Below are 14,111 nucleotides of genomic sequence, written 5' to 3' on the forward strand. Positions count from 1 at the left end.
AGCTATTTGATAAGGCTGATTACGTTTTTAAGCACAAATGACTTAAGCCAAAAGTGGTTTGCGCCACAGTAGTAAATGTTCCTTGGTTGTTTAACAGATCTTGACAATATTTTTTCTTTAAAGACAACATCTTATGATTATCAGATGGTCATCATTCGCTAATCACTTCTTCACATCAAACAATGCTTTTAATTTCAGTGTGTGATATTAGTGAATGCTACTTTAAGTTCTGAATCACTGCTCACAGATTTCAGAGTCAGCTTCCAAGTTAAAAAAAAAACAGTAATATGTGGTAAATTCTGGACTTTAAATATCAGCAGTTGTTAGTTAAGATGTAATTAAGCTGCATGTCCATGCCAGCAAATATTGTTTGAAATTCATTGATGGTTATCATCAGACTTTATGCTGCTACAGTGTCATACAGTGATTTTATTGCTTAACTCCAGTTGTTGGCTCCAAGTCTTTTTTTTTTTGTCAGTGGACTGACCTAGTTTTGTAAGCAATGTTTGTGTGTTGTTGTTTTTTTAATGAGTGTACTGTAAATTGTAGACACACACATATATATAGTTGTAACACATCTTGATTTGTGCTTACAGTAATTTGTGAAAAGAAAACCAGGTGAGACACTTTATCTCATATTTCCTGAGTATATCCATCGCAGAAATAAATTACTCAATTTCTGTACATCTGACCATTTTATTTCTTACATGTGCACAATCAATTTAATAAAACAATAAGTTTGAGACAAAACCATCATGAAAAGAAGGTTTTATTGGCTTTCTGTGCAGTAGTATCTAAAATTCACCTGCTGCTTCCAGTGCCTCAACAACCAAAGCCCCTTTTCAATCAGAAACGAGCCTCATAGGGAAGCCTGGTTTCCTGCCGAAGTGGACAAATTATAACCAGCCACAGCCAACTTTTAAACAACATTTGGCCCATGAATAACACAGTCCGCCTGTGGTTCGATGAAAGGCGCAGCGCCCCCTGGTGGCTCATTTATACCACTGTACTGCCTCTGGTTTAGGAACTTCATAGTTCAGGGCATCAAATTCTTCCCCTGGCTTCAGCTCTGGACCAGGAATCATGACCGTCTAGAAGAAGAAAACAAAGTGGAATCTTATTTAAATGTTGGTGAAGTCCAAAAGCCTTCTGCAGAACGTGTGCTGGCATATTTTGTTCCAACAGCAATCAACGTTTAAGATCAGAACAGCAGAAAGGTTTCATAAAAAGAAAAATAAACTTCTCTAGTTTACCTGTAATGTTTTCTCCTGAAAACAATCTTTAGATTCTCTATCACAGTGGGGGGGAAAGTTTTTTTTGGTTTGAGTTCATGGACAAAATGCAAGGAGGCGTTTCACTGACAGATTGTGACTGACAGAAGGCAGACACATACTAACCTGTATGATCAAAGCTAAAATAATTTATCTGTCACAAATGTCTCAATTAGTGACTAAATACTAGAATCAGAATTCATTAGAATATTAGTATTAGAATAAAAGGTATATACAGTAACTTATTCCAATGTTATCATGAACCTCTAGTAAAGACTGATCAGATTCTGATACATCACTTGAGGCATAGTTCCTTTTATTATACTGACATAGATTTCCTTTGCTTTCTTGCCCTGAAGCCCAAATAAGAGACAGACACTAATTGTTCACAGCTGATCACCACAATCTCTTATCGACAGATGAATTAGAATGAGAAGTTTAGTAAATCATCTTCACATCACATCATGGGTTTTTTGACAGTATGACTAACGCTTTTTTTTGCAGAGCTCTGATGCTGATGGTAAAAACACCTTCCAGGCAACATTACAGCTCCATCTGCCACATATATCTGAGCCACAGCAGGGACTGACTCACATATTTAAGGTGATTACATTCTCAGTTCTCAGCAGTGATGCATTTAATGCAAGCCATCTCCTGTGTCACTCTCGCTTTGCAAAGGTTTCTGTAGACTTAACACAACCTCCTGGTTTGCTTTTTCTTTACTGAATCTCCCTGACACGCTCGTATGGGAGCAACTTGTAACAGATTCACCTTAATGCAGCAGATCACCAGGTTTAAATTCCAGGTGACAGGAGTGGTAATTATTAACTACCTTTGACTCAAAACACTGTTCTACAGTATATTTCAGTAGAGCTGCAATTGTATTTACTTGCATTATCTTTTCAGACAAATTACATTTTACATACAAAATACGACTGTCTGCCGTGTAAAAAGTGCAGATTTCAACCTGCTATGATGCAGCCTACGACTGCCTAATTTCATCTTGTTGTATGAATGTAGAATTGGGGTGACACAATGAAATCATCTTCCGAAGTATTTAGAACAGATCCAGCTCAAACAGCAGAATAGCATCTCCTCTGATCACATTTGACGAGGCGGCTATCTGACATTAGAGCTTTTTTTTCCCCTGAAGATGTCAAAAAATGTGGATATCCTTTAGATAAAGTTGACTGCCCTTCTTGTTTTCTTTGTTGAGTAAGGCCAGAAGAAGCCACACATACCGTATAAGATGCATTTAAACAGCTTGTTTAACATGACTGCCGATTGTCATTTTTGTCCAGGGTTGTGGATTTTCAGTCACTGAAGAGGCAGCATTTGTAATATTAGCTACGTTTAGTCGGCTGTGAAAGCTAGAAAGATGCTAAAATTGAATGGAAGTGCTCCCTTGGTCTTCATTGGTGCTCTATATTACAGTGTGACACTAATTTTGGATAGATGAAATGTATAGTAGTGTGTGCTTTCAAGGCTCTAGTCTGCCAGGTCCATGAAAACTGAGCTTAAACTGCAGAATACAGCACCCTGAAAAGTGAGACAGTTTCATGATAGAGGTCCAGAATAAAATTTAGTGTAAGGTGAAACTTTTTGTATTTTTATTTTTTATAGAAGAAAGGCTGAAGGCTATTCAAAAAGGACACAGAAATGTATTATATTTATGCAAAGAAAGAAAAAAATATCAAAGCTTGCAATAGCTAACAGATTTTGTCTGCCTTGTTCATGTGCCCATTAAAGTGAAGTATGAACAGGCCAGTTAATAACAGTATTTTAATTAGCATTTGACAGGGAGAGAGCCTTGGACCTCTGCCTTTTTCTTACTAAAAGATAAATGTTTAGAGTAGAGGGTCACCTTAATAATTGGATCCTTGGCAGGGGCCCAAGATGGCACTATTTTTCCATGTAACCGCCACCGGCCGTAGGGGTTGATGAGATGCCTTTCTATGACCAGGTACTCCAATACATCCTTCGGCTGCTCCTCGCTTCCCAGCATTAACCTCCCGAAGCGGTCATAGATGGCCAGAGTCTGCACACAGACACAGACAGAGGTAAATTCAATTAGTCGTCTTAACACTAATTGTAACATGAACGCAAACCTAACCCTGCGTTTGATTTAGATTTTTCATCACTTCCATAAACACAGTTGTTGTGGGACACACAGATTCCAAAGCAACTCTAAAAACTGGCTGCAGGGCTACTGGTTTCACTTTAGCTCACATGAAAATATTAAATTTGTCCCAGAAGGGGCATTTGAAAGCTGCCAGACAGTTAAAAATAAGAGCTGAATTACAGAAGGAGTAACTGACCAACAACATCGAAACCTGCAAAAAAGACATGCAGCCTTAAAATGTGTGTGTTCACAAGTCAAACGGCTTCTGGAATAAAATCAAACCTGCTTTTGCTCGTTTTATGTACTGACAGGGCAAAAAAGGTCGTTTGTATGTCATCTTTCAACAAGCCAATATAAAATGCTTTATGTTACTGTCATGAACCAAACAGCAGAAGGCAATGTGATAACATACGCAGAACAGTTTTTCAAAGAGAGTCCAATAAAATACAAGATTAGAAATAGAAACATGTCAAACAAGGGAGTAGCATCTCAGAAGTGATTCGTGTCCGTCTGACAAAGGGACACGTTCAGTGAGTGAGGAATAAAACTTATAATAAAACACTAAAAAATGTACTTGCTCAAAACTGTTCTGGACAATCTCACACACATGAAAACACCAACACACACAAATATTCATACTATACTGTACCTGCTTGGAGTGCATGCGAACCGTCACCTGCCCATACAGGTTGCCTTTGGAGACCATGTCAGGGCAGCGGGCATGGACCACTCTGGGTGGCTCCAGGGACTCCACAAACCTCCAGCAGATCGTCTTGTATCGGTTACCCCTTGTCATCTCCTGAACACAATGCAGCCGAACAGAAGGTTGAGTACAATAAAACAAAGAACTGAATTATCTCAAGGATCATCAAAGGATAAACTTACAGGATAACACCTCTCAGTCACCAAGGAGTGAAGTTTCTCCTTGTTGAACCTGAAATTCAGACGAAAGATTTTAATCTTCATCTCTAAAACTGAAGCCAGAGAGTTTTCATGACACGTTGCTTTACTGTGCATCAGCCTCTCGTATCTTTGTACATATATCTCATATACAGCTAGTAAAATGTATCACCCCCCAAAAAACATCCTCACTGAGCAAATGTGTACTTCAAAAAAAAAAAAAAGAAAAAATGTTGAAAAAATGATAGTTGTTGGTGACGGGTCGCTTGCTCTGAGTATTTCAGAAACTGCTGATATCCTGGGATTTTCCCCACAGTATCATCTCCAAGGTTTACAGGGAACATCCAGTGAGCAGTCCGGCCATTCTCCTCTGTCCTCTACCAGCAACGAGGCATTTTTGCCTAGAGAACTACTCCTCTCTGAACACACCACATGTAAGGTAAGGTAACTTTATTTATACCCAAAGGCAAGGTAAATTTGCTTTACAGAAAAATGACAGCATTTGACATCCCTTTAAAAACACACATACCTAGTAAATATATAACACTCAGTGTGACACCTACTTTAATATTTCGAATCAAAAACAGTTCTTATTTAATTCAGTGACAGCAACGGGGACAAAGCTATTTTTATAACGCTTTGTCCTGCATCGTGGAAATAGAAACCTCCGTCCTGAGGGAAGAAGCTGAAATTCACCCCTTAGAGGATGGGAACCATTTTTAAGGATTGATAAAGCCATCCTCTGTACCTGCTTAAAGTACAGGGAGGCTAAACAAGACTGTGGCTCACCTATCAGACGACTGGACCATCTCACTATCTGATTCAGAGAGTTTTTCTCTGTGACAGAGGTCTGACCGAACCATGCCACCAAACAAAAGGATAAAACAGACTCGATAAAAGAACGAGAAAACAAAGTTAACATTTTTTGTCAATGTGGAAATGAACAAGTTTCCTAAGGCAATAAAGGTGCTGGTGACCCTTTTTACAAACTGATTTGCAATTTTGATCAAAGTTCAGTTTTTCATTGATTATGGTCCCAAGATATTTATATGATTGTACTTGCTCTATTTTCTGACCTTTAATTAAAGTGACTCCGTGCCCATTTTGTTGTTTCCTAAAATCAACAACCATGTCTTTTGTTTTAGATATGTTCAGCTGGAGATAAGACTCCTCACACCACTGAACAAAGTCATCAATGACTGGACCGTGGTTAATTTCACCCTCTTTCAGTAAGCTGACAATAACAGAGTCATCTGCATATTTAATGATGGCCCTGTTTTCATGTCTGCCCTGACACATGTTTGTATAGAGAGTGAATAATAAGGGCGATAGGACGCAGCCTTGAGGAGAACCTGTGGAGGAGAACACTGGGTCAGACAGAACCCCATTTATTCTCACTCTTTGTGACCTGTCAGTTAGAAAATCTAAAATCCAGCCCACCAGGTTTTTCCTGATTTCAAACTGTTCTAAAAGTCTTTTAATTAAAATATGGGGCTGTGTTGTATTAAAAGCCGAAGAAAAATCAATGAAAAGAAGTCTTGCAAAAGTCCCTTTACTCTCTACATGTTTAAGAATTAGATTTAGTAAAGTCAAAAGTGCGTCCTCCACTCCTCTGTTGGGCCTGTATGCAAACTGCATTGGATCCAGCTGACCTTCAGTCTCTTTCATAATCACATTTCTGATGATTTTTTCAAAGACTTTCATGACAACTGAAGTGAGGGCAACAGGCCTGAAGTCGTTTAGAATTTTTGGACGACTAGATTTATGTGGAACCTCGAATTAGATGGGTTACAGACGGGTGCCGCTCCTGTCAGCCAAGAACAGGAAAACTGACGCTACAGTTCGTATGAGCTCACCAAAATTGAAAAACTTGGTCTGACGAGTCTCAGATTCTGTTGCAGCATCCAGATGGTAGAGTCAGAATTTGCATAAACAACACGAAAGCATGGATCCATGTATTGTTCAGGTTGTTCTTGGTGTAACAGCATATGGGGGGATTTTCTTTGGGACCTTAGTATCAACTGCTCAACGTTTAAACTACCCGAGTATCTTCGCTAACCACAACCATCCATGATTTATGAGCACAGGGTATTCATTTCCTGATGGCTGCTTCCAGCAGGGTAACGCATGTCACGAAACTCTGACTATCTCAAGCTTGTTACTTTAACATAACTGAGTTCACTGCACTCACATAGCTCTCAATCTAATGGAGCTCCTTTGGGATGTAGTGGAACGGGAGATGCATATCATAGATGTGCAATCGACAAATCTGCAGCAACTGTGCGGCGATATGGTCAATGAATCTGTGCCAAAGACTTTAAGTCAGGTCTGAAGGCAAAAGGGGTCCAAGCCAGTACTAAAAAGGTGTACCTAATGAAGTGTCTGATGATGGTCTACAGATTAGGTTTGATTACTGTAAATGTGCATCATAACTATCATGATTCATTGTAATGTACTTTGGCTTACCACGATAACCTGTTTATCACTACAGGTTGTTTCATTATCAGAGCTGAAGGCTGCCTGAGTGCGTCTCGCACCTCTATAAAAATGTGCCACAGTAATAAACACTCCTTGTCAGTTGACTACGTGAGGTGAGACAGGGGTTTATTTTCTTACTGTGTCAGGGCGTGGTGAGCTTCAATAAAGATTTCTTGAGCTTTCTCTGCAAAATCCTTTGTTGTGAACACGGAGTCGTGCTCTTTGATTTTACGAATCCTGAAAGAACAAGAATACAGTTAGTTCACCATAAGATATTCAATGAATTCAATTAAGCAGCTGGATTGAGAAGATAATCGTTCTCAAAAATATCCAGAAAAGAAAAGCATCAGCACAGCGACAACACAAAGACACAAAGAAGAGAATCTCACGCCAGCTGTGAGGCGGCACTTTGTCGTATCTGTTCAGTACGTTGTTTCAGGCCTTCTTTAGACAGAGTGGAAAGACGAGCATCACCCTCCGGGGGTATGTAGGGGTCGAAGATTCCCGCTGGTAAAGAGAGCAGACATGAGTGATCAGCCAGTGTGAAGCCTCCGAGCAGGGAAATGTTTCAAAATAAATCATTCCTGCTGACTGATTTAGCAAGAACAATATATAACCCTACTTAGAGCACTAAAACCCTCTGTTTAGCGTCTGTGTAGCACTGACATCTTATTCAGGACACTTAATATCACCCATTCCTGGATATAAAATACATTTAGTATTAAATAATAAAAATATAAACATACATTTTTCAAATTTTTGTTAAATAACCACAGACAGACATGAAGGGGATTTTCCAGGCCTGGCTTTTTATAGAAGATAACCGCCTTAAAATATTCTGCAGTAGATCAAAAACGTGAGAAAACCATGAATCATCATATGAACATTGCCTGATGCTGCTGAAGTGAAACAGAACACAGTTACAGAGGTTTTGTCAGAGACACAATTTTAAAAAGTTGAAATTTCTTTCGGTATTGAACAGCAGAAATGAGGCCGGATGTCATTTTGGATTTAAAAAACAAACAAAAAAATGTCAGACAGCACCTTATACAGCGGTAGACTGGTGCATAATAAGCAACCAAAAAATGCAGAAAACAGAGATTTTTGATGGGAAACTGGTCTTTAAGTACGCTGAGATAGACCTGTGCAGGGAGTGTGATTTTATTTTGGGGAAGCAAAACAGCAAAAGTACGAGAAAATTCATGGCAACGTTTTTCAACGTGAAGCATAGTTTTGATCTTCTTTTGCTGCTGGTTCAGTGAATTTTGGTCGGAGAGCGATAAAACCTGCAGCTTCAGAATCTATGAGCTGTTGGCTTTCAGCCCCGACGACACGTACACGTCTGTGTCGTCGGGCTGCGCTTTGTGTTTACATCTTTTTGTGAAATCAGTTTCCCTGCTCTTTAATCATTTGCTGTTTAAGCTGTTTGGCAGTTGAAACGCTGAGATTCTCGCATTTCTAATAAAATACATTTATCTTTAAAAATCGACTTGGGATTTAATTAACTTGTAATCTCTGTTTTTTCTTAGCTATGGGCAAATGAAACAATCAGGACCATCTTCACATTTTTACCCAGAACTTTTATCAACTGAAATATGGCAGAAAATTAACCTTTACCACGTCTAGTTATATGCTCTCTATACAAGCAATTGTTGCATGTAAAGACGATGATTATGCTGTAACACCTAATTAGTAAAAGAAATGTAAAGATAAAATATTGAATACTTATCTAAAAACAGTTCTATAACATGAACTCCTGTGTCTGAAGCAGGGAGGAAATGAAATATAGAATGGTCGTGTGAACTGTTAGCTCAGCACGCCAGATTCCTTTTCAACAACATCTGTTACTGATCCTAATTTCATGTTGCATCTACAGATTACATTCAACAGCCAGCTAATGAAAACTTGCTCCCAAAGCTAAAACTATTTAAACATAATGCCCTTGAATTAAGAAAAAGGTTTTTCCGCACTTTACTGTTATGCTGCACAATTTTTCAGTGCATGTTTACACAAAGTGTTATAATAAACTCTATAAAACGCAACAATAAATAGAGTTGATGTCCTCCAACTTATCTCTGTATCGTTTCCCTTTGCTTTAATCCCAGAGGTGTTTAACTTTCCATCAAATGGTTTTAATGCCTGTTTTTATGTTACAATAGTTTCTGTCACTTAGATGTCTTCATTCACTTTTATCAAAAATTATTTACTTTTTTCTTTTACAATTATTATTTTCAGGTAGCTGTCTCTCCCTGAGCCTAATTGGAGGTTTCTTCCTGTTAAAGGGGAGTTTTTCCTTACCACTGTCACCAAGGAGGTCATCTCATTGTTGACGTTTTCTCTGTATTATTGTATGGGTTTAATCTTACAATATAAAGTCACTGTTATTATGATTTGGTGCTATATATTTGGTGCTGTCAGTGCGCCCCAGGGTGGCTGTGGCTACAATGTAGCTTGCCATCACCAGTGTGTGAATGTGTGTGTGAATGGGTGGATGACTGGATATGTAAAGCGCTTTGGGGTCCTTAGGGACTAGTAAAGCACTATATAAATACAGGCCATTTACCATATAAATTGAAGTGAACTGAATTGAAATTGAATTGTTATTAATTCTAGGGTTGTTGTTTTTTTGTTTTTTTTTATTCATTCATATATTTTTGATTTGAGTAGTTTTAGCCCATAAGTGATAAGTAAGGAAGCACGTAAGCATATCTCTCAACTGAATCCTTTTAGTTTTACTTCATTATGGCTTTTCTAATATAATTATCTTTGCATTTGGTGCTTTTTGCAGCATGCTATAGCATTTATTATCCTAAATGCTACCATGGATGTTTTATTTGTTCTAAGTGGTTCAATTCTGGTTTACATTTGTGTAACTTCTATCTTCTTTGAAGATACTCAGTCTTTTCAATAGTTTTAAAAATTTCTGAGGTGATGTTCACAGTAGGTTATTTATATGCATGAAAACAACACTGTTGCTTACTTTTGACAATAGATGGTTCCTAGGAGAGGAGTGCTAATATCCAGCATTATTCACTACCGTACTGGTAGATATGAAAAACTTAATGACCACAACGTGCTCTAGCTTCAGAAATAACATCTTATATGCATATCACTGATTTTAAGGGCCATTTTACCAGTGCAGGCGATATTGATTGGCCTCTCAAAGTACTGCTGCCTGAAGACGATGCCTGCTGCCCGGGCTTTGGCCTCTGTGTTTTCCTGCCTCTTCCCCTTCAATCCCACTGCTGGAGGGATAAAGTACCGCTTTTTGGTTCGGACCGGCAGGTAAAGTGGAATGGGATGTTGCACATCCAGAGACGTCTCAGCATTCTAAGAGGATGGAGACAAATATGTGTTTAACCACCACAGTTATCCTCTAAACTCACTGGCCCTGAATTCTACTTTTACAAAACCTAAACACTTTCAGCTTTTGTCTGCACTGTCAAAAAGACACCTTTATCTTTAATACCGAGAGGGCTGTGCCCCTTACCCTGACAGGTATTTCTAATATTTTGCCTCCCTCACAGGTGTACATGCCTGGAATACCATGCGTTTTAGTTTATATTGAACTCAACTGTTGTGAAGTTGTGATCTGTATATCTTAATCTTGTCAAATACTTAACACAGTGAAAACCTCAAGCTACGTAGTATTGTTTCATCCAGCAAGATGAACACAAAGTCTCTCTTTAGTTAAAAAAAGAGCACCTCTGAGCAAGCAAGCAGTTATATATATATATATATATATATATATATATATATATATATATACATACACATATACACACATACATCTATATTCTCTCTCTCTACATATATATATATATATATGTAGAGAGAGAGAATATAGATGTATGTGTGTATATATATATATATATATATATATACATACACATATACACACATACATCTATATTCTCTCTCTCTACATATATATATATATATATGTAGAGAGAGAGAATATAGATGTATGTGTGTATATGTGTATGTATACATATATATATATATATATATATATATATATATATATATGTAGAGAGAGAGAATATAGATGTATGTGTGTATATGTGTATGTATACATATATATATATATATATATATATATATATATAGAGAGAGAGAGAGAGAGAGAGAGAGAGAGAATATAGATGTGTGTGTGTATATGTGTGTGTATGTATATATATATATATATATATATATATATATATATATATATATATATATAGAGAGAGAGAGAGAGAGAGAGAGAGAGAGAGAGAGAGAGAGAGAGAGAGAGAATATAGATGTGTGTGTGTGTATATGTGTATATATATATACATACATACATACATACATATATATACACACACACACATCTATATTCTCTCTCTCTCTCTCTCTCTCTCTCTATATATATATATATATATATATATATATATATATATATATATATATATATATATATATATATATATATATATATATATATATATATATATATATATATCACTTAAAGGTAAATAGTCCCTGTGTCTATGTGGATGCTCATACTCTGTCTGCTAGCTAACATTAGCAAGGCTAGCCAGTGCAGGATTATAGGCAGTACTCATATGAAGCAAATCAAACGAATTGCTTCTTCTACATTTCGACTGTATGCCTTTCTACAACACTGTGCTCGTAAACGTTACAGTACCTTTAAACTGCTACAAATCGCTCTATGAAGAGCCCCCAAAGTCCTCCTCGTGGGCATCGCCATCTTGCCAGGATTTTCGTCATAGACTTCCGGTTGTCTCTTTCAAAATAAAACAATAATACTCTGAAACGGCTGAGCAACGTTAGGCACTTAACGCATACATGCATACACAGTGTTATGGAGTACCGGAATACGTGTACCGGCGTTACGTATTTAAAATACAAAATATGAGTAACTGTATTCCGTTAAAGTTACCGTTTAAACGGGTAGTATTCAGAATACAGTTCCTTGTTGAAATAAATACACGGCGGTCTTTTCCTTTTTCATATATGCCTTCGCTATTGTTGGTCATGTCACCCCAGTGGAAACCCAAACAAATCACATTAAGAGGCTCTAGGGCCTGTGTCTCAATCTCGCGGCCCATGTCACCTCTACTCATAATGACGTGAAGAAATATTTTTAAAATGTATTATTCAAAAAATTATTTAATATGAAGGCAGAGTGTTACAGGCATATCCCTAAAGAATGTAGCCGAATGTAGCGGACCTGTTTTTATATACGCGCGGAATAGTTTTCTATACGAGATCGCTGCAAAAAGTGCAGCCTTACCCAATGTCCACCTACTGTTACTCATTTATATTAAGATTTAGTTGGTATGGCAAGTAACCTTCAATAATAGTATTAAATCACACAGCAATCGTACATTCATGTAGTTATAAAAAGCATGATAATATATTAAGTAATCCAAAGTATTCAGAATACGTTACTCTGTATTTTGTAACGTAACGGAATACGTTACAAAATACATTTTTGAGCATGTATTCTGTAATCTGTAGTGGAATACATTTGAAAAGTAACCTTCCCAATACTGTGGATACAAGTATCTTGGTTACATGTGAGAAATTAAAAATCTTATTTTGGATTCAAAAAGCTGGATAAGCTCTTATCTTAATCTTGATAAAGTTGTTTATGAGCACCTGGAGGATTATAATAAAAACTGGGATGTTGTGACATAAAACCGGGGATTTTGTTTGTGCCTGATATGATGAAAACCAAGATAAGATACAACATTTTTGTACTAACTGGTAAACAGGCCTGTAACAGAAGATGAAAGATCTACATAACTACACCTCTGATCATAACACTGTAACTGCTTCAGCAGTTATTCTGGTGCTGCATTCTTTGGAAATCTATAGGTCTTGAATGTTGTTGTTGAAGAAGTTTCTGTCTGTGGGGTTTCTATAGCATTCCATCTGTCCCAAGCTTCTGTTCACATGCACAGGGTTGACTGAACATGTGACCAAACATTTGTCTCTGTCTTTTCAAGTGTGAACTCAACTTTAAGCTGTGACAAAAACTATGCTGACCAACCGGCCCATCATGTTGTTTTTGTGCATTCTTATGAACAACACCCCAAAGTGTTATTCTCTTTGTTATTGTTCCAGTAATGTACTTTAAAGAAAACTTGTAATTATATATGGTAACAACCAGATTACATTTGTTTTTTTAAATGTTTATTGAAGTTATGCATAAAATAAAATGTACATCATTTAGCTTCCTTAGTTTTAAAACTCATATAAGTACAGGGGAGCATAGTAGTCTAGGTGTCTGCCATCACGTCAAGTACTTTTCCTTCACGCAGGTTTAAGAAAAAAGAGAAAAAATAACAAACAAAAAACAAACAAACATAAGTACAGATAGATGTAGTTTGTAACTATATACATCCAGAGAGAGGGCAGTCGAAAACCAACACACTCAGTAGCAGATGGTGACATAAATAGCATTAGTATATGTTACTTTAATTAAAAACAAACAAACAAACATTTAAACATCTATTCCTTCAATGGTGAATATCAGCAATATCTGGCCATACAGATATTGCCATTCTTCTTCTATAATCACCAGACCCCCCCCCCCCCCCCCCCCCCCATCTTTCTTTTATGTACTTCGCTGAGTGATTGCTGATATCATGAAGATTCTTGTATATTTGTGAGATTACACTTTTCTTAATTTCTGACTTATAAGCATTTATAAAGAGTTGGGTAAATGGCCTCACTGCAGTGGTTATTTGGTTTTTAATGTTTCAAGTATAGCCAGATACATTGAAACAAGTATTTCTTGAAAATAAAAAATGAAACTTTGTAATAATATCCATATAGTGGCCAGCTTGTTAGGGATTTCACAGCTGACAGCTGTGTAAAATGACACTGACAAGAGAACAACGTATCAAGGCAACATTTGAGAGAGTAAAGTTGTGTTTCCACAGAAAAATGACAATTGAAGGAGACTTCAAACTTGACATGCACCTTTGTTCATGTTTGTTAATTAAGAACCTTTGTCACATGTTAGTGCACATGTAATTCTGACATACAGAACACAGAGTTCATATTTCTGCTATAAATCATATCTTTCTAACGCTGTTACTTGATAAGGAATCCCTTAAGTATCAAGAAAGTCAACAGTGTAATGACAGTACTGATAGTTTAAACAAATGGCCACAAGTCAGACTTTTTGATTACATGCTGATCACCTACAGACCCCCTGTTTAAAAGTTGTTCTAATCTTCGATGTCCATTTAACGATCCTAGCCATGTGCTGAGATCTGATTGGTACGTCCCAGATTGTACAACAACAAAATATCAATATCAACAACAAACATGTGTAACAAATT

General features: G+C 37.1%; 1 protein-coding gene across 1 annotated transcript; it reads right to left on the reverse strand.

Annotated features, from left to right (window-relative positions):
* Positions 1–751: 751 nt before the first annotated feature.
* Positions 752–11,554, reverse strand: mrpl45 (mitochondrial ribosomal protein L45). The gene is made up of 8 exons (XM_004562221.4): positions 11,441–11,554; positions 9,906–10,101; positions 7,161–7,278; positions 6,910–7,008; positions 4,279–4,327; positions 4,043–4,192; positions 3,136–3,309; positions 752–1,091 (listed from the first exon to the last, which is right to left on the reverse strand). Exons 1-8 carry the CDS (start codon positions 11,501–11,503, stop codon positions 993–995), a joined length of 948 nt encoding a protein of 315 aa, XP_004562278.1. The 5' UTR covers positions 11,504–11,554; the 3' UTR covers positions 752–992.
* Between the last annotated feature and the right edge of the window lie 2,557 nt (positions 11,555–14,111).

Source organism: Maylandia zebra, linkage group LG6, assembly GCF_041146795.1.
Source record: "Maylandia zebra isolate NMK-2024a linkage group LG6, Mzebra_GT3a, whole genome shotgun sequence".
NCBI classification, from domain to species: Eukaryota; Metazoa; Chordata; class Actinopteri; order Cichliformes; family Cichlidae; genus Maylandia; species Maylandia zebra.

Bases quoted from the DNA above. Each gene is read 5' to 3' on its own strand.
- mrpl45 (XM_004562221.4), bottom strand. From the start codon at position 11,503: ATGGCGATGCCCACGAGGAGGACTTTGGGGGCTCTTCATAGAGCGATT. The intron at 10,102-11,440 runs GTACTGTAACGT...CCATCCTCTTAG, and splicing joins CGATTTGTAGCAGTTTAAAG to AATGCTGAGACGTCTCTGGA. The intron at 7,009-7,160 runs GTGAGATTCTCT...TTGTTCTTTCAG, and splicing joins AGTGCCGCCTCACAGCTGGC to GATTCGTAAAATCAAAGAGC.